General features: G+C 38.7%; 1 protein-coding gene across 1 annotated transcript in view; it reads right to left on the bottom strand.

Moving 5' to 3' along the window:
• LOC149198770 (polyribonucleotide nucleotidyltransferase) overlaps positions 1-23,533 on the bottom strand; it is a 445,102-nt gene that overhangs the window by 49,623 nt on the left and 371,946 nt on the right. The window contains 2 exon segments of the mRNA XM_089400351.1: positions 1,662-2,528; positions 5,457-5,721. Coding sequence (XP_089256477.1) covers positions 1,662-2,528; positions 5,457-5,721 — 1,132 coding nt within the window.

The raw sequence follows: 23,533 nt of genomic DNA, 5'->3' as shown, positions 1-23,533 counted from the left end.
CACAATGCACAGACTAATTGGGCGGCAAGTATGTGATAGTGAAGACAGCAGAAAACGGCTTTGGCGGTTGGTTGTTCGAACATCGGGCCAGTCCAATCCTTTTTTTAAATTGATATTTTTTTAATTTATTAATTTATTTTTTGTTTTTGTTTTCTATCTATATTATTTTTGTTATATAATATTTTTGGGTTTCTTTTGTTTCATTTTTCTTTTTTCATATACGATTTTAGTTTGAATTAATTTTTTTATATGATCTTTTAGCGAAACACTTCAACGGCAACAAGGTTGACAAATTTCAACGGCCAAAGGCCTAGATCGGAGAATGTGGCTCTGATACCAATGTTTCGAACAAAGTTCATATACACAGCAGAGAGATTCAGTATATCTGAAATATAAAAGTATCCATCGTAAGATAATATACAAGAAATGCACAAAACAACTGAGGGTCCCACTTATATACCTAGGTAGCAACCCATTCACAAATGTTCATGTCCTTAGAGACATGACTCTTAAATAATAATTATTACTAATTCATTATTTATGATTGTTATTATTTATAATTATTTATAGCTTTTTTATATATTTTTTTTCATAACAGTAGATCAATGACTAGTATTAGGCCAGTGGCCCAATGACTTGTAGCATTGTTTTAGGACTCTCGAGGCCACTTAAAGCCTCATCAATTATGTATTTTGTTGTTGATATTTATTGCACTCTGTCATTTTCATATATTCACCCTTACATGGGGTATATAGATAAGCAAACTTTGCATATTTTGTCTCTAATGGTTTGGAATCATAGCTTGAAATCTTAAAATTATTTTTTTCATTAAAAATAATTATTTTATATCTTTTTTTCAAATCTGGTTCACTGAATCCAGTTCTATCTGGTTTGATCCAGTTCCAGTTCCAGACCCAGTTAGATAGATGGCTGGTTCGAAACCTGGTTCTGGTTTTTAAAAGTATGTTGACAATTTATAATACTGTGACCACTATAACAATGTGGCTTAAGATATAACAATTAAGGCATAATTATGAGTTACTGCATAAAATTCTCAGTAGCAAAACTTGGGAAAGAACTGCCAAAGAATTACTACAAGAAAGAATCAGCAAGAGGCTTTCTATCTAGGTTATGTAAGAGGACAAAAGAGAATTAATGAGGAATGCATCTCTGTACAATGCCATTGCTAGGAAAATAACGTTCATGTATATGTGCAGAGACAAATAATAATTTATTTCATAAAACTGATGAGAACAGACAGTTTATGAGGGAAACAAATATAAAATTATTCAAGATTGTTCAGGATTTTATGTCTTTTAGCTATATTCATTGAGATTGCTCACTAAGGATGAAGCCTCGCTATGAACCGAACATAAAATAAGATCACTAAGACTCTAGTTGAACACGCTGCAATGAATTTAAAATCCAATGCATTTTCCAAGCCAACAATGTAGAACTTGACCAATAACATTTTATTTTTGGATCTTTCTTTCTCCTGTTAGATTCTGAAAGAAGATAGGACCTCCCCTTGGTCACACAGAAACAACAGTTCCTTGAAAGCCAGACAATTAGTATGCAAAACATTGAACATTATAAGTCAGGGATTTATTTTCTCTGTAAAATAAGAATATACATAACAGGGATTTAAGTTCTAAAAATACCTCAAACCGAAGCATTCCTCTAACTCCACCATCCAGCTGAAGGACTAGACCATGACTTCGTATCTGCTGCACACTAACTTTATAGCTCTTCCCGATAATAACTGGTATGTCATTTACATCATCACTTTTAGTTTCCACTGTACGTTTGATTTTAGTTTCCTTTTCGAGTTCCCCCACACTTTTTCCAACCATATCTGATATATCATATACTTCACCACTCTTAGATTCCACTGTACGTGTAATTTTAGATTTCCTTTGCAGTTCCTGCACAAATTGACCAACCATAACCATGCTGTCATGTACTTCACCAATGTTATTTTCCCCTGCACGTGCAATTTTAGTTTTCTTTTGCAGTTTTTGCACACCTCGATCTTGGGAGGTTGGTCTAGATTGAGAATTTTTTTGTAAGGTCTGCTTGTTTTTATTTTGTGTAGTACCTTCAGACACTCTTTTTGCATCACATTCCTCAGCACTCCGAATTAAGACTACTTCAGATGAATATAGAGAATTAACATCTGTCTGCTGGCTGCTACTGTCTGAGGCTTGATTTTCTAAACAATTATTACTGCTAACTGATACAGAATTGGTAGTAGAATCAATGACAGACACATTGCACCCTGCTGGATTTGAAGTAGACAAAGATCTCTCAACGAATGTTATAGCAGATCCTTCTACTGAAAACTTCTTAGGTTCTACATCTTTTTTTGATAACATAGCAGATCCTCCTGCTGAAAACTTCATAGGTTCTACATCTTTTTTTGATAACATAGCTTTCAGCGAGACCTTTACATTGCCCCTGAGATCTCTTTCAATGCACATCACTGAGAGTTTCTGTCCAACTGATACAACATCAGAAACTCGAACCACCTGCAGATAATTCGAGAAATTCATGACATCATTAGTACATACTCTAATCTTAGTTTCTATTCAAATTTTTTACACACTGACTTCAATTGTTCTGACAGAATTGAATATCTATTCCTTAAGAAATAATCTATAAAATACAGCAGAACATAGCATATACTGATGTCAGTATTATATTTAAACCTGACTTTCTTCTTGTAGAAATAAAGTAGGTGCCGTCACAACTTAATACTTCGTTGACTAATATCTTAATCCCCAAAATGTTAGCCTCCTAAAGTAAGTGGAAACAATAAAATTCATTTCAAGATTAGTTTTGTATCAAGCTTTAAATATCTTACTTACACTGGAATATAATGGAATCTCCAAACGTACTTATAAAGTGAAAATGACTTTATAAGTGGTCCTTCATTTATGACTTAATCAAAGTCTTTTTGGTTATCAAACTGAATGGTGGTTACAAAATGTCGGTTTGGGTAGGGTTACATAATCTTTTGCTCCCCTTTTGGCACCACCAGGTCCTGGAAGGCATTGGGAACTCTTTGGGAAGGTTCCTAAAGATGAATTGAGAAAGAATGGTCAAAGGTATCTTCACTTTTGCATGCATATGTGTGAAGATGGATTTAAGCAAAGGCCTTCATGATCATAATAACCCAACACATCAAGACTTCAAATGGACACAGTAGTTAGATTTTGAAAATACCGCCTTTAGATGTTGGATTTCACATCAAACAGGGCACTCGCAGAACACATGCAAACAAGCAAAGAAAAAAACAAAGAAAAGATTGTTGAAATTTGATAACAAAAAAAAATAAAAATTCCAACAATCCCAACCCGGTTTTAATCTCATCTTATCACTCCCATTCAGTTAAATGCCCTTTCCCATAAACATACATTCAACATATAGAATTCTGGAAATGTAATTTTCAGATTAAAAGACATGGGATTGTCAACACATGCTGAAAATAAATATGGACATAACCAGACCAACAACACACATAGAAAATACACATATTTTTGGTCAACTTAGACCCAGGGAAAACCCCTTCAATCTTTTCCGAGGAAAACCTGTTAGAGAGCTCTTCAAATTTATTTATCTTTCAAGTTCAGGAAAAATACATTTGCAGACAAAACAAAACAGTAAAATACAAGTTATCTCTTCAGCCCAAAACTCCTTGAAAACCGTGCCCACTTTGCCTCAATTTTTGTGCCCACTTGAAGTTGAAAATATGTACTGTACAGATATGACTGTATGGACTTCTGTACCGGTGTACGGATTTTTTCCAAAAAAAATCAAAAACTTCTCTCGAACGGTGTGCAACTCACAGCATTCAATGTTGTTGGTATTGTACCTTCTGTTGTCTTCTAAACCTTGATTTCCATGCCTAGCTTTGTCGAGACATCACTCCATCAGCTTGTTGCAACAAATTTCTCCTTCAGAACTTTTCTCCAGCTCTCAGCCTCCTTTCTACAATCTGCTCATGAAGAATGAATGCAATCTCTTTTTTCTTTTCCCCTTTTTTTTCCCTAAATGACTTTTGGGCAACCCTAAGATCTAATGGCTCAGATTCATTTAGATCAAGGGATGAGAATAAATGTGCATTTAATTCTCACTTTCTATTTTTTAACTCGCCCATTAAATAAAGTACCCACATTGTACTTTATGTCTAAAGTCACTTTTCACTTTGTAATTTAACATTGACTTTACCACTTATAAAGTCACTTTCACTTTATAAAGAATTATTTTGGACACTTTTCCCTAGGTAGAGACTAACCCATGGGAAACCACTTGTCCAAGGTACATTAAAAATCAACACTCCCTCTTACTAAGGAAAGTGTTTCTCACCACACCCATTTTGTCCCTGAAATGGACATGCTTGCCTCTTGGCAAGGACTTCATGAGAACATCAGCCACTTGCTCATCCGTTGACACATACTCCAGCTTCACTGCCTCCTTCTGAACATAGTCCCTGATGAAATAATATCTGATGGCGAAGTGTTTTGACCTGTCACGAAACATCGGATTCTTTGTGAGTTTAATGCAACTCTAAATATCACAATGAATAACCGTCGGTCTCAACACCTAATCAAATAGGCCATACAACAACTTGCGAAGCCAAATGGCCTCACAACTAGCCTGACTAGAAGTCATATACTCAGCCTCGGAAGACCTCAAAGCAACTGACTTTTGCTTTCGACTGAACCACAACACAACTACCAAACACCGTGAAGTGCTTTTCCTATCAGAAGCACAGCCTGCCCAATCTGAATCTGTGTACCCTGGCAACCTCACTCCATCTCCCCGCCTATAGTCCAAACCATAATCAACAGTCCCTTGCATGTAGCGAAGAATGTGCTTTGCAGCTACCCAGTGCACCTTCCTGGGCTCAACCATGAACTGCCTAAGTGTGTTCACTAAAAAGCATATATCTGGCCTAGTGTTGACTAGACACATCAAGGACCCAATAAGTCGCCTATACAATGTGGGATCCACCAAACTACAATCTGAAGCATGAAGCTTCTTCCAGTTAGTGATCCTAGGTGTAGACATGGGTCTACAGTCTGCCATGTGAACACATCCACAACATACTGCCCTTGCCCCAGAAAGATATGCCCCTCCTCCTGCCACACCTCAAGCCCCAAAAAGTAATGCATCAACCCAATGTCCTTCATCTCGAACTCCATAGAAAGATCCTCCTTGCAACCACTAATCAGTCTCTCTACCTCAGTAATGAACAAGTCGTCAACATACAACACAAGAATAAGCTGATCATCCCCTACAACAATGCAGTATAGGTTAGGATTTGCATCACTCTTCGTGAAACCGATCTGCTGCAAGTAAGTATCAATGCTCGAATACCAAGCTCTCGGATCTTGCTTAAGTTCGTAGAGTGCTCGCCTCAACCGGCATACTTAGGTCTCCCACCCAAGTACCTCAAAGTCGTATGGCTGCTCAACATACACCTTCTCCTCTATAACTCTGTTCAAAAATGTGGTCTTCACATCCATCTGTTGGATCTTCCAACCCATTTCTGTAGCAATTGAAATAAGGGACCAGATAGAAGTGTACTGAGCTACAGGAGCGAAGTTCTCATCATAGTCAACTCCCTCTATCTGTGAGAGCCCTCTAACCACAAATCTCGCCTTGAACTTCTCAATGCTGCCATCCGCGGCATGCTTGATCTTGCAGAGTGTTGAGCTAATTTATGTTCCTAAATTAACACAATTATTTACTATCAATCCGGGTTGTTTATTCTTGGAGGCAAATTCACTATTTGTGAAGATCAAATATAATCAAACTTTGAAAGATAAATGATTAAAAACTAAGAGAAAATATATCTTAAAACTCCGATTCAATCAGCTTAAAAGAGGAAACATTGAAAGGGTTCTTGAACTCAAGAAGTCCACTTTCACCTCAGTTATTACTTAATGAATTAGAGATTATAACCAAAAACTCAAGATGCATAAATTATACATGAAAGAGGCTCTTAACTTAAGAGACACTTAAAGTTTTCCATCATAACTCATTCATCTTAAGATATAAATCTAAATGGAAACAAACTATTTGCATGTAAACAAAAGAGACTAGTTCTGATTCACCATTTCATAGAGGGAATGCCCAACTTGAACACTTGTTTTCCAACTCAATTAGATGATGAATAAACCATTAACAAATGAAATCAATCACTATGAATAACCATGATGCAATCTGAAATAAGACTTTGAAAAACTAAAGCTACCATCAACCAGATTTGCAATGAAATAAATCTAGTCTAACTTGGAAGTGTACTTAGCTTGGAGTGGGGGCCCTCCACCCTTGCCTTGCACACTTATGAAGATGATATCAGAAGCTTTATATCAGCTAAACATCCATGTATTGATCAGCAAAATGAGAGTAACACAAGTCTCCAACTCAAGTCTTCAAACCAAAAATATTACAGCATAAAAGTATCATATGTCAAGTGTGTTGAGCCATCAAAGTGTGGCTCTTAAATAAGGAGTTCATGAAACCAACTGATCTAAAATCACTCTAACAAACATATCTACTCTAATCCACCTATCCAAGTCGAATCCACCTCCCTCATCCCAAGAAATATGACTAATATCTTGGAATCCCAAAACAGCCCTATTTAGATGGGATTTCTGGATGACTAGTCATGATTGACTAGCTCCAAAAAGGCATAATAAAGCTCGATCTGTTGGAACCAAGCATAGGTGGCTTGGTCCTAGTTCCCAAGCTTTCCATTCATGCATCCCATTCGTGCTGAAGTGGCCTGCATCCATATCAACCATGAAGTGATTACGGGAATTTCTGAAATTGCCAAAATTGCACTTAAAATCAAACTTTTATAAAAACTTTAGAAATTGACAAATTAAAGCTAAATACCTGATTAGACATCAAATATTCATTAAAATGGAATGGATGGAGTGAAAATAAGGGATAAATGGATGGTTAGGTAAGTTTCTCAAAGCAAAATAAGATCAAAACTGAAGCCCAACATCTCTCCCATGCTTATGATCAAGCATGTCCCCATGCTTGCTTGCTCCTCTTGGACCTTCTGCCCTCTGAAGTGGATGCTGTACCTGTAGCTGTTTCCCTGTTCACACAATCAAATTCTGATTCCTGCCCTGCCTTTAACATTGCTGCTTTAACCTTTTGTTTTTCATATTTAGCTTTCCACATGTTTTTATCCTTTAACCATTGGAATGCCTGTTTGGAAAGCAATTCATTTCTCCTTTTCAACCTGCTTATTTCTTCTTGTAATTTTTCATTTGTTTTCATTAGTTTTGCATTGTCCTTTTCTGTGCCTTATTCTCTGATTTTAATTGCTTTTCCACAATTTTGCTTATTTCTATCTGATCAGTTAAGTCTTGGATTTTGGCCAAATTAATTTCCTTTTCAAAATCCTGGGTGGTTTTCATTAATGATTCTCCTGCATCATTATATATGGAATCCCTTTCAAGGGGTTCTGGTGCTATATCCTGTTCTTCTGGTTTTCTAGGAGAATTCCTAGGAACAGACATGACATATGTTTCAGTCTCATGTATGGCCATTAAACTTCTGTAGAAATCCTATCATTCCCGACTGATACAGTTTTTCTACAGTTTCTTTTCCCCAGCTTTCTATGTGAAATCTTGGTTCTACTCGGTTTGTCATGATTTCTGTGAACCAATCAATATAATCCTCTGCTGTTACTAACTTCATTTTAACAAAAATTATGACTATTGTTTTTAAATGAAATTGTAGAAGCAACGAGGCTTACCTTCCCCCTCTGACTCAACTTTAATCTGTTTGACTCTGTCTTCTTTAACCTTTGCTGTCTTTCCTCTGCACAAGCACTGTTTCAATTCCCTGTTTAAGGCAAACAACCCCTGAATATCTTCTATCAATACACTGCTCTCTGTTTGTTTTTGAAAAGTAAATACACATGCAGCAATAACCATGTTTTTTTTTCAATCTCAAAATAACATGTGTTACTGTGTATTTGAACAAAAATTTGAAAAATTTTGCTCTCGGCCTCTCAACAGATCCTCAAAAACATTCTCTGCTTAATCCCATTTTATCATTTTTCACAAAAAAAATGACTGTGTAATGCAACAAATTGCTCTCGGCCTTGCAACAAATTCTCAAGAAAATTGACTGTATAATGTGGTAAATTACTCTCGGCCTCTCAAGAAATATTCCAAAACATTCTCGGCCTAATCCTTTTCATCATTTTTTTACAAAAATATGACTGTGTTATATAGCAAATGCTGCACAAGGATTCAATTGACAGAGTTATAAGCCTAGAGGACTAATCACATTCGCTCGGCCTCATCATATTCACTGCTTATAACAAATGTCAAACAAAAAAAAAAAAAAATTTAAAACTCAGACTATAAAACTCTCGGCCTCAAGGCACAAACAATGCAAATTTGACATTCAACTCAGTTCTGCAGTCAACATAGCATGTATGCAGGCACTCCTACGTCTTTCAATCTTCTGAATATGGCACAAATGCATTAAAATTTCGATACACAGGGCGCATTATGGCATGAATACATTTGACTTGTTTTGCATATACACAATCTACAGCATTCCTCTGTTCTTTTATTTAACAATCCACCCTTCTCGGCATATACCAATGCGTTCTTGGTTTGGCAGCCCATACACATACAACAGCACTCAACAATCTGATTTAACGCATTCCAAAACACATATGACAAACACTCTGATTTAATGCGTTCCTCTGTTGGCAGCCAATGACAATTGCGCGCAGCAAACACGTATTCACATGCATATGACAGAGACTTAGCGCGCAGCAAAATGAAGGTTAAATGCAACAATGGTTTAACGCTCATATATACACAACCCTTGGCATTTCGGCATTCAAACCAACTCTCCGCGTTTGATGCATTAGATTCCACATTTAATTCAAAATGCCTATCGTGTTATGCATGCAATGTTTTAAACTTAAATGCTGGATTGTTGACCGCTGTTCTACACCATTATTTACGCATAAAAATCTGTTTAATCTATCCATACGTGCTGCAGACTTGGAGTTATCCCGGTTTTAGTGTTACCTGACTGTCACTGGCCGCGTGGGATGCAAACAAACACTTCAAATCCCTCCTTCCTCGGTCAGTCGAACTGGTGTCAAAGCAACGAAATCTTGTGAGTTAATGGCGAACTCATCCCTATCTACAGTCGCCGAGCGAAATAAACTCGAGTTCTTACCTTGTTTGCTTGCAAAACTCGGCTTCTTCTACTCATACGACTCAGATTTTGCCTTTAAAATCTCCCTCAACACACTCCTTTCTCCTTTTACTGTGCTGCGACTTCAAACATGATTTTTCTGAGCTATGGCAATGAGGATTTGTGGTTTAAACAATGGTGGGATTGTTGTTTTAATCGGTCCAATGGCTCGGTCAGTTCATGACCGTTTTGGCTCATTGCAATTGCGTTGTGATTATACCCATCGTATAACCATTCTCCGCTTACGGTGTAATGATCGTTGGTTGCAATGATTTTTGTTTGAATACCATTCTCCCACTAATGCTTACGGCCTCCACCATATATCATTTCTTTGCAACCCATATTCTTTGTTATAATAACTCTCGGCCCTTTGTAATATTATATGCGCATTTGATTTCTGTAGTTTATGCACATTTGGGAACCCTCGGCCCTTTGCAACTATATGATATTCCTTTTGATATGCGCATTTGGCCCTTTATAACTATGTTATATCCCTTTTTATATACGCATTTGATTTATATATTTTCCTTTTTGATATGCGCATTTTATATTCCCTTTTGTAACATATATGTTAATGATATATGCGTATGTTATATTCCCTTTGTAACATATATTCCCTTTGTAACATATATGTTAGCGCATTTATAAACTTATGATATATATCATTAACATATATCATAAACTTAATGATTTTTGAATTCCATATAGCGCATAATCTTTATAACATAATTTTATAATTTTAAAATGACCATTGGGGTCATTTTTAAAATTATGACCATTGCTAATGCTCTGAGTTTATGTGCAGGTGAAAAGAGTGGTCCCAGTTTGATCCTTTTGCGTTTAAGGAAAATACCTAGGGAAATTTATGTGAATGAAATGGAATATGAATAGGGAATGTGGGGTATATATTGGGAATGAATATCAATGAATATTTGCAGATACTAACTTCAATTAGATCAAAACTAGAAGTTTCTAAAAAAAAATTTGAATTTCAAGCACAAAATGGCTATGAATATACTCCCTTGCTGTTGTTTGTACAGGCGGAATGTTGAATGCTGTTTGTACAGGTGGAATGTTGAATGCTGTGGATAGATAAAAAGTAGACTTTTATTACTGCTCCTTGTTCACTATGCTCCATTTCTTGAATTGTTCAGGTCCCTTTGAATAATGTTTTCCTTTCAGGTCCCTCTGCAATGCTTCTGGTATATTGTGTTGGTTCTGATCTGGTTCTGCTGCAACTAAGTTTGCTTCAGGTCCCTCTGCAATACTATTTCATCTCAGGTCCCTCTGCAATGCTTCTAGAATGATTTGATCTGCTGCAACCTTCTGTAATGATGTTTCAACTCAGGTCCCTTCAGGTTCTGCTGCAACAAATTTGCTTCAGGTTCAAAGTGGACAACACAATACCTTAGCTGTGGAAGCTAAAAGCTTGCTACAAGACTCTCCCTTGATGAATGTTTGACTTGTCCTCAAGTCAATTGTGGGAAGGTCCTGCATTGAAATTATGTGAGAATAGTAAAACAAGAATATTGAATTCATAGAGTCCAGGTTTCCCTGGTTTTCCCCTATGAATTCGAGTTTGCATGGTGCCAGTTGCCTGGTTTTCACCAGCAAACCAATTTTTTATGTTTTGTTTTTTTTTTTTTTTATATCTTTTTTTTTTTTTTTTTTTTTTTTTTTTTTTTCCCGAACTGGAAGATGGCAGAGCCATAATTTCCAGTCATAATTCTTCTACCAGTTGTTTCATGAATGTCTCTTTACTAATAGGTTGATGATAAACTTTCAGCCTCTGACCATTTACAACAAATGAGGTGGGGTGTAATGGAATTGGGAAGTATGAAAAGCTTATGGAAATAGGTTATATTGAAGTCATGATGTAGTAGTAAGGTTGGACTTCAACATGCTTGGTCATGGAGCTTAACATACAATATGGATGATGAACAAATCATGAACAATATGAATTCAATATGAAAGGCTTCTTTGGAGATTGATGTGACTTGACATGGTACTAAACTTGACTGCTTCTTCTAATGATTGTCGTCATGTCTTTTTGATTTGATCTCGATCATGTTGTAGGGTTTGTTGATGTTGTTGGTCAACATTGAAGAGCAAGCTTCAAGAGTTTGAGTTTTATTGAATGAGCTCAACATCAGGTGAATTTTCACTTTGCTTTGACTTGAACATTTGTATGCATATTCTGGAACATGAATTTGACTTTGAAAATTACTTCATCCATGGAGTTCACTCCTTCATTCTTCCTATGACCTGCAAAAACATAGCACTTGCCTGCAATTCAACATTAGATGATGGAGGAAGAGAGTTGTACAGTCTCTCTTCTTCCAATATATATGTAAATCATTACAAGCATTGCTTAGAAAACAAGTCCAAATATGATATACAAACAAAATGCATTTATTTACCGCTTTGAGGAGTGGTGGCCAGCCTAGACCTCCTATCGGTATTTTGTTTACAAAATATTTGTTTTATATCCAATTAGAGTGATTCCAAAGCCAAGTTAAAGTGAATTCAGATGGCTACCTCCTGTATAAACAGGTTTTCAAAATGATATAAAATGATATGGTAAAAATTATAAGGAGTGCCATGTTTGATAGGGCTGCTTGTGAATTTGTAACTAGACCAACAGTCACTATTTGAAGCGTAACTTCTTTGATAAAGATCAGATCAATGTGATTCCACTTGGATATTAAAGTAGATTCACTTTTTTATTTCCAGTAGAAACAGGTTTTAAAAATTCTTAGGCTTGATATCACAAAATTGGTGATGAACAGGCCTAGGAGGCAGAGTTTTACTATGCTGGTTTGAAGACATGCAGTCACTAAATGTGGCATAACGTTTTCATTTCACCTCCAAATGGGATGATTCAAATTGTGTCTTAAACTAGACTTGAAGATATATCTCCCATATAAACAGGTTTTGAAAAGAAGATGATTTGGTATGTCAAATATGCCAATGAACAGTCAAGACCTAGAATTGTCACCATGCAGATTTTTCGACAAACAGTTAGTATTTCAAGAATAACTTTTTCATATGATACCTGCTTGAAGTGAGTCAAATTGATTTGGAAACTAGATTCAAAGGGCTATCTTCCCTATGAATTTCAGATAAAAATGTTTCCATTAGACACTTCAAATATAGGCTGTACTAACTCTGTTTTCAACATTTCACTTGAGACCTAGTTTTGATTTTGATCACATTTTGATTTGTGATATGAATTGAGAACTTCAAAATGGATTTCAAAACTAGATTTCAAGATATATGTAAAATAAACCATGATTTCAAAATGATCCTATATGGTTACCCAAAATAGGCTTGGTCTTACTGCATTTTGCCATGTAGTCCTTTCAAATGAATATTGAACAATGATTTGAAGAAATTGTTTGAAACAAATTTATTATGGAAGTCTTATTGCGAATTTATTCCACTTGTTTATTTATTCTATTCTATCCTATTCTATTTTAAAAAACTAATTCATTCTCTCAAGTATAAGAGAATTTCCAGTGCATCCATTTTCGTAACAAGATCATAAGTAAACTCATATCCAAATTTGAAAAATATACTTTAGTGAATTTTTGGACATGAAAATTTATTTGATCATAAGGACTTGATGAGAAAGAATGTTGAAGAATGGAGTAGTGTTGTAACCTATTCTTTAACATCATCTTTTAGATCTTGTTGTTGAAAATGGATTTTGTAGTTTTTTTTTTTTTTTGATTTTATGTTTTTGTTGGGGGGTTTTGTTTTGGAAACCTAATTCTAGGATCTCTATTTCTAGGCCTAAAGAAACATAATTAAAGAAATGAAATGTAACTAATGTTTTTGTTTATTTTGGATTTTATCTCTCTATTGACTATGCCGATATTTGCCTCCCCGGCAACGGCGCCAAAATGTTGAGCTAATTTATGTTCCTAAATTAACACAATTATTTACTATCAATCCGGGTTGTTTATTCTTGGAGGCAAATTCACTATTTGTGAAGATCAAATATAATCAAACTTTGAAAGATAAATGATTAAAAACTAAGAGAAAATATATCTTAAAACTCCGATTCAATCAGCTTAAAAGAGGAAACATTGAAAGGGTTCTTGAACTCAAGAAATCCACTTTCACCTCAGTTATTACTTAATGAATTAGAGATTATAACCAAAAACTCAAGATGCATAAATTATACATGAAAGAGGCTCTTAACTTAAGAGACACTTAAAGTTTTCCATCATAACTCATTCATCTTAAGATATAAATCTAAATGGAAACAAACTATTTGCATGTAAACAAAAGAGACTAGTTCTGATTCACCATTTCATAGAGGGAATGCCCAACTTGAACACTTGTTTTCCAACTCAATTAGATGATGAATAAACCATTAACAAATGAAATCAATCACTATGAATAACCATGATGCAATCTGAAATAAGACTTTGAAAAACTAAAGCTACCATCAACTAGATTTGCAATGAAATAAATCTAGTCTAACTTGGAAGTGTACTTAGCTTGGAGTGGGGGCCCTCCACCCTTGCCTTGCACACTTATGAAGATGATATCAGAAGCTTTATATCAGCTAAACATCCATGTATTGATCAGCAAAATGAGAGTAACACAAGTCTCCAACTTAAGTCTTCAAACCAAAAATATTACAGCATAAAAGTATCATATGTCAAGTGTGTTGAGCCATCAAAGTGTGGCTCTTAAATAAGGAGTTCATGAAACCAACTGATCTAAAATCACTCTAACAAACATATCTACTCTAATCCACCTATCCAAGTCGAATCCACCTCCCTCATCCCAAGAAATATGACTAATATCTTGGAATCCCAAAACAGCCCTATTTAGATGGGATTTCTGGATGACTAGTCATGATTGACTAGCTCCAAAAAGGCATAATAAAGCTCGATCTGTTGGAACCAAGCATAGGTGGCTTGGTCCTAGTTCCCAAGCTTTCCATTCATGCATCCCATTCGTGCTGAAGTGGCTTGCATCCATATCAACCATGAAGTGATTACGGGAATTTCTGAAATTGCCAAAATTGCACTTAAAATCAAACTTTTATAAAAACTTTAGAAATTGACAAATTAAAGCTAAATACCTGATTAGACATCAAATATTCATTAAAATGGAATGGATGGAGTGAAAATAAGGGATAAATGGATGGTTAGTTAAGTTTCTCAAAGCAAAATAAGATCAAAACTGAAGCCCAACACAGAGCCACTTGGAAGTCACAACTGACTTGCCCTCAGGCCTAGGCACCACTTCCCAGACATTGTTCTTAATGATAGAGGCATACTCCTCCACCATAGCCTCTCTCCATACCTCCTAGCCGACAGCCTCCTCGTAGCTAGTAGGCTCAAAGTCAACAATGCTGGTAGCCTTGGCTACATAACTGCAAAATCGCTCAGGTGGCACACTCTCCCTGTTCACCCTCTTCGGAGGACCAACAGACTCTGCTTCCTTCAAGGTGTCTTGAAGCCACTTGGGCCTCCTCTTCCCTAAAGAAGCTTCCCCATAGGGAACCTCATCCTCTGCCCCCAGTCTGGTGAACCTGAAGGTCTGCCAACTGACCCTGGTGTGCTTGTACCAGCACCTATCCTCGAAGAACCTGTACTGGCACCTGTGCATGTGTCAGCTGAAGTGCCATGTGAACTCTGTACCAGTGGACTCCCTAAAGAAGTGCTCAGTGAACTCGCCACTGGTGCCCCAGATGTCACTGACACTGAAGTACCTCCTGTATCAGTCGATCCAAAACCCTGAGGTCCTGCTCCCTGTACCTGACCTCCCTGTTGAGGAGAAGTTTGTGACTCTCTCTCATCATACTCCCGTGATCTCCGATAGGCCCTCTCCTCGAACTTCACATCCCTCCTAATCACCACTCTCTGTTTAGAAGGAATGAAGATCCAATAGGCCTTCAAAGTCTCGTTGTAACCCATAGAGATACCCTTCTCTACCATGGGTTCCAGCATCGTCCTCTGCTCCTTAGGGATATAAGAATATGTGAGACATCCAAAGATACGAAGATGTGCCACATGAGACTTTTCACTAGTGAAAGCATCCTTTGGAGTTGTTAAAATTGGCAACTAGGGCCAAACTCCATGTGGATCACCTTATTTATAGCTTCTGATATTTTTTCTAAATTCCTCTCATCGAGAGGTATAGGATTGATCTAAAGATCATCCGATTCCGATAAGTATTTATGAAGATATGAATTTATTTTGATTATGGACAAATTGTTAAAGTCAGCCAGCGAACTTATGTAGGCTCAGAAGCCCAACAGTCATGTCTATTCAACCTCAACGTTTGCATATAAATAGGAGCATTCTCCTCATTTGGACAATCCAATTCACTCATCTTCTCTCTCTCTCTCCTACACATAAAATGAGCCTCTCTCTCACACGTGTGGCTTAAGGGAAGACGTCCTAAGGCAAGGAAGACACAGAAAGAAGGACGCTAGGGCAGTAGGTCATCTCTTTGACCAGCGTTGACCTTCCAGAAGTGTGGATTGGGTGTGGTTGCCTCTCCTAGTCAGGCAGCATTATTTGGCATGAAAATCGAGGCGATCTAACCTCTAGTTTGACCGGTATTGACTACCCTATTTTAGGGCTGCAGTTGACTTCAAAAATCTGCAAATTGACTAGACTTTTGGGGCTGTTCAAGGATTGTTTCTTCACGCTGTTGGAGGACAAGTTGACCGGAAATTGACCAAACATTTTAGAGGTCAATTTCAGCTAGTTTAACCAAGTTTGACTTTGCTGATCTAGGGTTTGTTGCTGCTGATATAAAATTACAGAATTCAGATTTTGTACTATTTCTCTCTGCTGAACTATTGAAGATAAAAGAAGATTTGATCAAAGGGTTTCCGCACATTGGGGTTTGTCCCTGGCTCGCTGCGACATCTTGTGTCTCTTGTCTTGGCTTTTTTTTGTTGATCATTTAACGTTCTATCTGCACTTTACTTAATGTATATGCGATTGCTAATCTGTGGCTAATAAGAAGAAAAATAAGTAAACCACTCTAAGCATAGAACATACTATAATTTAACATGGTATTGGAGCTGAGGTGAAGACAAAGCCCAAGCAAGAGCAAGAGCAAGAGAAATCACCAAAGAGAAGGTTGGCAAGGCTATCTGAAATAAATCATGGGGTCCTCAACACACTTCCCTGCTGAAGACAAACTCTGTGAGAAGTTTGACTATCACAGATGGAAGATGTCTCTCGATCTAACATTAGAAGAACAGGAAGTGTTGGACCATGTGAGAGGCGGAATTGTTGAGCCTCCATCAAATGCATCCGTTGCTGCTAGGAACAAATGGACCAAGGGAGAAGTCAAAGCAAGGAAGATCATCCGGGACTCTATCGACAAGCGCTTGGTGGCCTATGTTTCCGAGCTGAACACCTCCAAGGAAATCTACGATAGACTGGTGAGTTTATTTAAAGTTAATGATGCAAATCAAGTCTTGTTTCTTAAAAATAAGCTGAAGGAAATTAAGAAGGGCAAAGATGAGAGTATGCAAGCATATTTCTTAAGAATCACCGAGATCAAGAACGATCTCCTATCTATTGGGGAAGTAATTCCTGACAGGGAAATGACACTCACAACTCTTGGAGGACTACCATCTGAATGGTATATATTCAGGACTACTCTTCTCAACAATAATGTAATTCCTGGATTTGAGGAATTAATGGCCAGATGCATTCAAGAAGAAACAAGGATGGAAGAGCAAGAAATGCCCATACTTAAAGGTCATCCCTCTGCCTTTTCTTCTCATACTAAAAGAAGAAACAATTCCGGGGCTAAATTCAAAGGAAAGGCTGGACCTAAGGGTGGAAGAAAAGGACGATGTTACAATTGCAATAAAACAGGTCACTATGCAAGGGAGTGCCCTGATAAAAGGGACTCACACCGGGACGATGATCAAAATCACTCTCAAGGAAATCAAAGGAATAGCAGGTCAAATGGCAGAGGTAAAAGAAGTGTCGGAAATCGAGCAAGAGGACAACCATTCAAGAAGGCAAGAAATTCGAGGTATGAATCTAACATTGTTAACAATAAGCAAGATGAATATTATCTACTAGCTACTCTATCTACTACTGCTCCCCCAGACTCGCTGGGAAATTGGCTTATTGATAGTGGTGCCTCAAGGCACTTCACTAGTTACAAAGAAGCTCTCTATAATCTGATAGAGAAGGAAACCAACCTGGAAATTGTTCTTGGAGATAATTCAAAATATCCCGTGAAAGGCGTAGGAAATGTCACTCTTCAATTGAATCAAGGTAATACCATTCACTTACAAGATGTATTATATGTACCTGATCTCAAAAAGAACCTGGTGCCCATTTCGACAATGGAAGACAAAGGCTACAAGGTGGCTTTTAGCGATGGCAAGGTATGCGTATGGAAAATGAACTTTAAAGATGCTTTTACTCTTGGGTTTCGAGTTGATTCATTATATCAAGTCGGAGGAAGTCCACTGGGTGTCATGTCTTGTGACACATCTCTTCAATCCGAACTATTGCACCAAAGGTTTGCTCACCTTCATTATAAATATCTACCTGATGTAAGAAAAATGGTGACCGAGATGCCCGAGTTCAAATTAGAGCAAGAAGGTGTATGTCCAGGATGTGCCGAAGGAAAGCTCAAGAGGGGACCATTCACCTCAAGCCAAAGCAAGACCTCCAATATATTGCAGTTGGTTCACTCAGACATATCCGATATGATGCCTATGAACTCCTTGGGGGGATATTTATATTACCTCGCAAGATGATTATTCTCGCAAGACATGGATATACTTCTTGAAGAAGAAGGATGAAGTGTTCTCCTGGTTTTGACACTTCAAAGCCTTTATCAAGAATCAAACCGAAAATAAGATCAAGACCTTAAGGACTGATAATGGAACTGAATATGAATCCAATGAGTTTCATGACTTTTGTAAAGAGGTTGGCATTAAGAGGGAGACTACTACACCATATACTACTGAGCAGAATGGTGTCGAGGAAAGGAAGAATCGTACAATTGTGGAAGTTGTCCGTGCTATGCTCCACAATCAAAGACTTTTGAAGTTTCTATGGGCCAAAGCTGCAAATATTGTCGTATATGTACAAAATCAATGCCCTCATCAAGCATTGGGTTCCAAGACTCCCGAAGAAATGTTCACCGGTAAGAAACCTGACGTATCTCATTTTAGAATTTTTGGAAGCCTTGTATATTTTCATGTGCCGAAAGAGAAAAGGAATAAATTGGGTGCATCTGGAAAGAAAGGAATCTTCGTGGGCTATAGCGAAAATACTAAGGGCTATAGAATCTATGTAGTTGGTCAAAGGGAAGTCAAGATTAGTCATGATGTCACCTTTGATGAAGATATGGCTCTTAGCAAAGTAGACAATCTTCCTACTTTAAGGGGATCTAAAGAAGCTGACACCGGGGAACCGAAGGAAAACGAATATGAGATGATGCCCGATGTGGAAGAACCTATGAATCCTATTGATCCTCCTCCGCAAGAGCCTTCCTCTTATAGTAAGAGGCCTTCATGGCTTAGGGGGGACACTTGATGATACTGAAGGATACATTGTACCCCGAGGAACCTTTCGTGAAAGTAAGAAGCAGAACAAGTATCAGGCATACCTAACCATAATGAGCACAATCATCCAAAATGAGCCTTCGTCATTCACAGATGCCGTCAAGCATCAAGTATGGAAGGATGCTACGACCAACGAATATGAGTCCATTATGAAAAATGGTGTTTGGGATGCGGTCCCCAGACCCCATGACAAAGCAGTTGTCACTTCAAAATGGCTTTACAAGATAAAGCATGCAGTTGATGGAAGTGCGGAAAAGTATAAGGCTCGTTTTGTCGCTCGTGGCTTCTCCCAGAAGGAAGGTATAGACTATGACGAGATATTTGCACCTGTTGCCCAATATACCACCATCCGCTCGATCATAGCCCTTGCTGCTTCACAAGGATGGAACCTACATCAAATGGATGTCAAGACTGCATTCTTACATGGTTCGATCAAAGAGGAGGTCTATGTGGAGCAACCCGAAGGATTTGAGATTTATGATCGAGAATCTCATGTGTGCAGGTTGAAGAAGGCCCTCTATGGGCTAAAGCAAGCACCCCGAGCATGGTATGAGAGAATCGATAGCTACTTGATGAAGCTGGGATTCACTAGGAGTGAAGCTGACCCTAACATTTACTTTAAGGTTATAGATGACCAGCCTCTCATGCTAGTGCTATATGTTGACGACCTCTTTCTAACAAGTGCAGACCCTCTCATTCATGAATGTAAGAGGGAGCTGGCTTCTAAGTTCGAGATGAAAGACCTAGGACTTATGCACTATTTCCTAGGACTGGAAATCTGGAAGAAACCACGGGAGATTTTTCTATCTCAAGGAAAATATGTGGTGAAGACATTGGAGAGATTCGGCATGGTGGACTGCAAGCCCGTAACTACCCCGACGGAGCTTGACTTCAAGAAGTTAAGCGGTAGTGCTGCCGAACCTGTTCAATCGTCAACTCGTCGGAGCATTAATGTTCTTGGTCAACTCCCGTCCGGATATATGCTCTGCAGTCAACACATTGAGTCAACATATGGTTGAGCCTCACCACTCACATTGGATTGGTGCCAAGAATCTGTTGAGATATCTTCATGGCACAATCACTCATGGGTTGAGATACACTGCCGAAGATGTGAGACTACTTGGGTATACTGTTGTTGATTGAGCAGGAAATGTGTTAGATCAAAAAAGAACTTCCGGGTGTTGTTTCTCTTTCCGATCTGCCTCGATATCCTAGGTGAGCAAGAAGCAGAAGTCGGTGGCTTTGAGCACCACCAAGGCAGAGTACATTGCTACTAGCATGGCCTCCTATGAGGTAGTCTGGTTGCGAAAACTCTTCAGTGAGATGTTTGAATTTACATTGGATACCACTGTGATCTTGTGTGACAACCAGAGCAGGATCCATTTATTAGAGAATCTCGTATTTCATGATCGCTCCAAGCATATCGATATCAGGTACCACTATATTCGAGATATGATGCAGCAAGGAGCAATAGGGCTCCAACATATCAGTACAGAGGACAGGTCACTGACATCTTGACAAAGCCCCTAGGAAAGGTCAAATTCCTGACTTCCGAGAACGACTTGGTGTCGTTCAGAAACCCTCTTATGAGGGTCGTGTATGATGAATTAAGCTCTGGGAGCTCTAGGGGGGCACGGGGTACTTCTTGGAGCGACGTGACCATAGGGCGACTCACCTTCCCCTGGTGGTACACTATGTACAGGGTAAAGGTTCAACCTTCCCCTGTGACACCTCGTGGCGACTGTGGAACAAGATGATTAGCTCTTTTGTGGAACATGATGATTCGTTCTCCGTGGCGACTGTGGAACAAGATGATTAGTTCTCCTATAGGCTAGGATGATTAGTTCTCTGTGGCATCCACTGGACATGATGATTTGTTCTCCTGTGCACAAGATGATTAGTTCTCCTGTCGAGGCATCCTACCCATGCAGTCTGGGACTCATGGGAAGTACCTCTCATCTGATCAATGAGCAGGGAAATGAGGATAGGGACCATAGTAGTACTATCGATGAACGCATCGCTATATCTATCGTACTCCCTATGCTAGGATGACCTCCATTGATCTGGGATCAATGATACTGATCTAGGATCAGTGAGAGTGGTTCACACTCTGAGACTAACTTCGGGTCAGTGGAGGATGGTATGATACATCCTCGATCATTTCTTCTTCTTCATAGTTCGAGCAGAGCAGAGCAGAGTGGGGTCAAGCTGTACAGAGCAGTGCATTTGATGGATGGATAGCAGCGACGGTCTGAAGGATTGCAGATGAAGTTCTCCCCAGTTGAGAGGGAGTGTTAAAATTGGCAACTAGGGCCAAACTCCATGTGGATCACCTTATTTATGGATTCTGATATTTTTCCTAGATTCCTCTCATCAAGAGGTGTAGGATTGATCTAAAGATCATTCGATTCCAATAAGTATTTATGGAGATATGAATTTATTTTGATTATGGACAAATTGTCAAGGTCGGCCAACAAACTTATGTAGGCTCAGAAGCCCAGCAGTCATGTCTATTCAACCTCAATGTTTGCATATAAATACAAGGAGCATTCTCCTCATTTGGACAATTCAATTCACTCATCTTCTCTCTCTCTCTCTCTAGGAGCCTCTCTCTCTCACACACGTGTGGCTGAAAGGAAGACATCCTAGGGCAAGAAAGACGCAGAAAGGACGCTAGGGCAGCAGGTCATCTCTTTGACCAGCGTTGACCAAGCGTTGACCTTTCAGAAGTGCGGATTGGGTGTGGTTTCCTCTCCTAGGAAGGCCGCAATTTTTGGCACAAAAATCGAAGTGATCTCACCTCTGGTTTGACCAGTATTGACTGCCCTAGTTTAGGACTGCAGTTGACTTCAGAAGTCTGCAAATTGACTGAATTTTTGGGGTTGTTCAAGGGTTGTTTCTTCACGCTGTTTGAGGACAAGTTGACTGGAAATTGACCAAGCATTTTAGAGCTCAATTTCAACTAGTTTGACCAAGTTTGACTTCGCTGATCTAGGGTTTGCTGCTACTAATATAAAATTACAGAATTCAGATTTTGTACTATTTCTCTCTACTGAACTATTGAAGATAAAAGAAGATTTGATCAAAGGGTTTCCCCACAATGGGGTTTGTCCCTGGCTAACCACCACATCTTGTGTCTCTTGTCTTGGCATGTTTTATGTTGATCATTTAATGTTCTATCTGCACTTTACTTAATGTATATGTGATTGCTAATCTATGGCTAATAAGAAGAAAAATAAGTAAACCACTCTAAGCATAGAACATACTATAATTTAACAGGAGTCATATTCCCCAATACTCTATGAGGACTCTTGTCGTGAGAATAAATAGCAGCATTCCAGGCCTCAACCCACAAGAATAAAGGCAACCCCTGATCATGAATCGACACTCTAGCAGCCCCAACAATAGCTCTGTTCTTTCTTTCAAACACCCCATTCTGTTGGGGGTTGTAAGGAACCGTGAACTCTCTCCTAATGCCCTCCTGTGCACAGAAGTCAGAAAACCCACCATCGGTGTACTCACAACCATTGTCTAACCTCAAGACTCGAATCTTCCTACCTGTTTGCTTTTCCAAAAGAGCTTTGAACTCTTTAAAGCGATTGAAGACCTCACCCTTGGTCTTCAAGAAATATATCCAAATCCTCCTAGAGTAGTCATCAACGAATATAACATAATACCCATAACCACCCAAAGACACAAGAGACATACGGCCACTAACATCAGTATGAATCAAGTTTAGTATACCTATAGATCTATTGTCACTCTCTGGGAATGGTAACTTGGTGTACTTACCCAAATCACACCTCTGCAGACCTCATAATGCTCGACACTGAAATCTGGAACTCCAGTAGTGATCTCCCTCAGTACTCTCAAAGCTCCATGATGCATATGCGCCATCCTCTAGTGCCATAACTTGCACAACTCTCTACTATTGGTGGTACTCATGTGAGTGCTACCAGATGTGCTACTCACCAATGCTCCCGTCGACTGAAAACTGAAACTGTGTAGTTTTCCAGAGCACACTCCAATCACTTTGGCCGAAGTGATGGAAGCTCCCCTGGGATGCATCAATACCTGCCCGCCTGAGAAAGTGACGTCAAACCCCTTCTCCTCCGTAGCAGAGATTGAAATCAAGTTCTTCTTCAGCCCAGGAACATACAAAACATCCATGACCTTCAAAGGAGGCAAAGACTCCCTCTCAAAGGTTATAGTCCCCACACCAACAGCTCTCACAGTGCGGTCATCTCCTAGGACAATCTCAATGTCAAGTGCCCTCTCTGCATGCTCTGAAAAGAACTCCCGTGCACCTGCCATATGGCGGGAAGCCCCACTGTCTATGTACCACACATCGGATGATGTAGTCCTACTAGATGTAGAAGTAATAAAAGCAAAGTTCTGGTCAAACTGTGAAGCAGACTGCTCCACCTCTGTTGAAGTTGCAGTACCCTTCTTCCCCTTGTTCTTCCTCTCAGGGCACTTAGCATCATAGTGTCCCATGTTCTGACATGCCCAACATTTGACTTTGGACATATCTGTATCTTTCTTCTTCTTCTTCTCCTTTCCCTTAGCCCCATCTGATGAGGCCCCTTTCTTGGCCTTCCCTTTGTTCTTCCCCATGGCTGTCAAGGCTACATCCTCCTCATTTGCTATCTTCACCCCAACACTGCCAGTGTTCTGTATCTCATGCTGCAC

Source organism: Pinus tabuliformis, chromosome 2_1 (assembly GCF_031772625.1).
Source record: "Pinus tabuliformis cultivar Carrire ecotype Pingquan chromosome 2_1, CPIR1, whole genome shotgun sequence".
Classification (NCBI taxonomy): Eukaryota; Viridiplantae; Streptophyta; class Pinopsida; order Pinales; family Pinaceae; genus Pinus; species Pinus tabuliformis.
The sequence above is the reverse complement of the archived record's forward strand: the minus strand, read 5'-3'. Positions and strand labels throughout refer to the sequence as shown.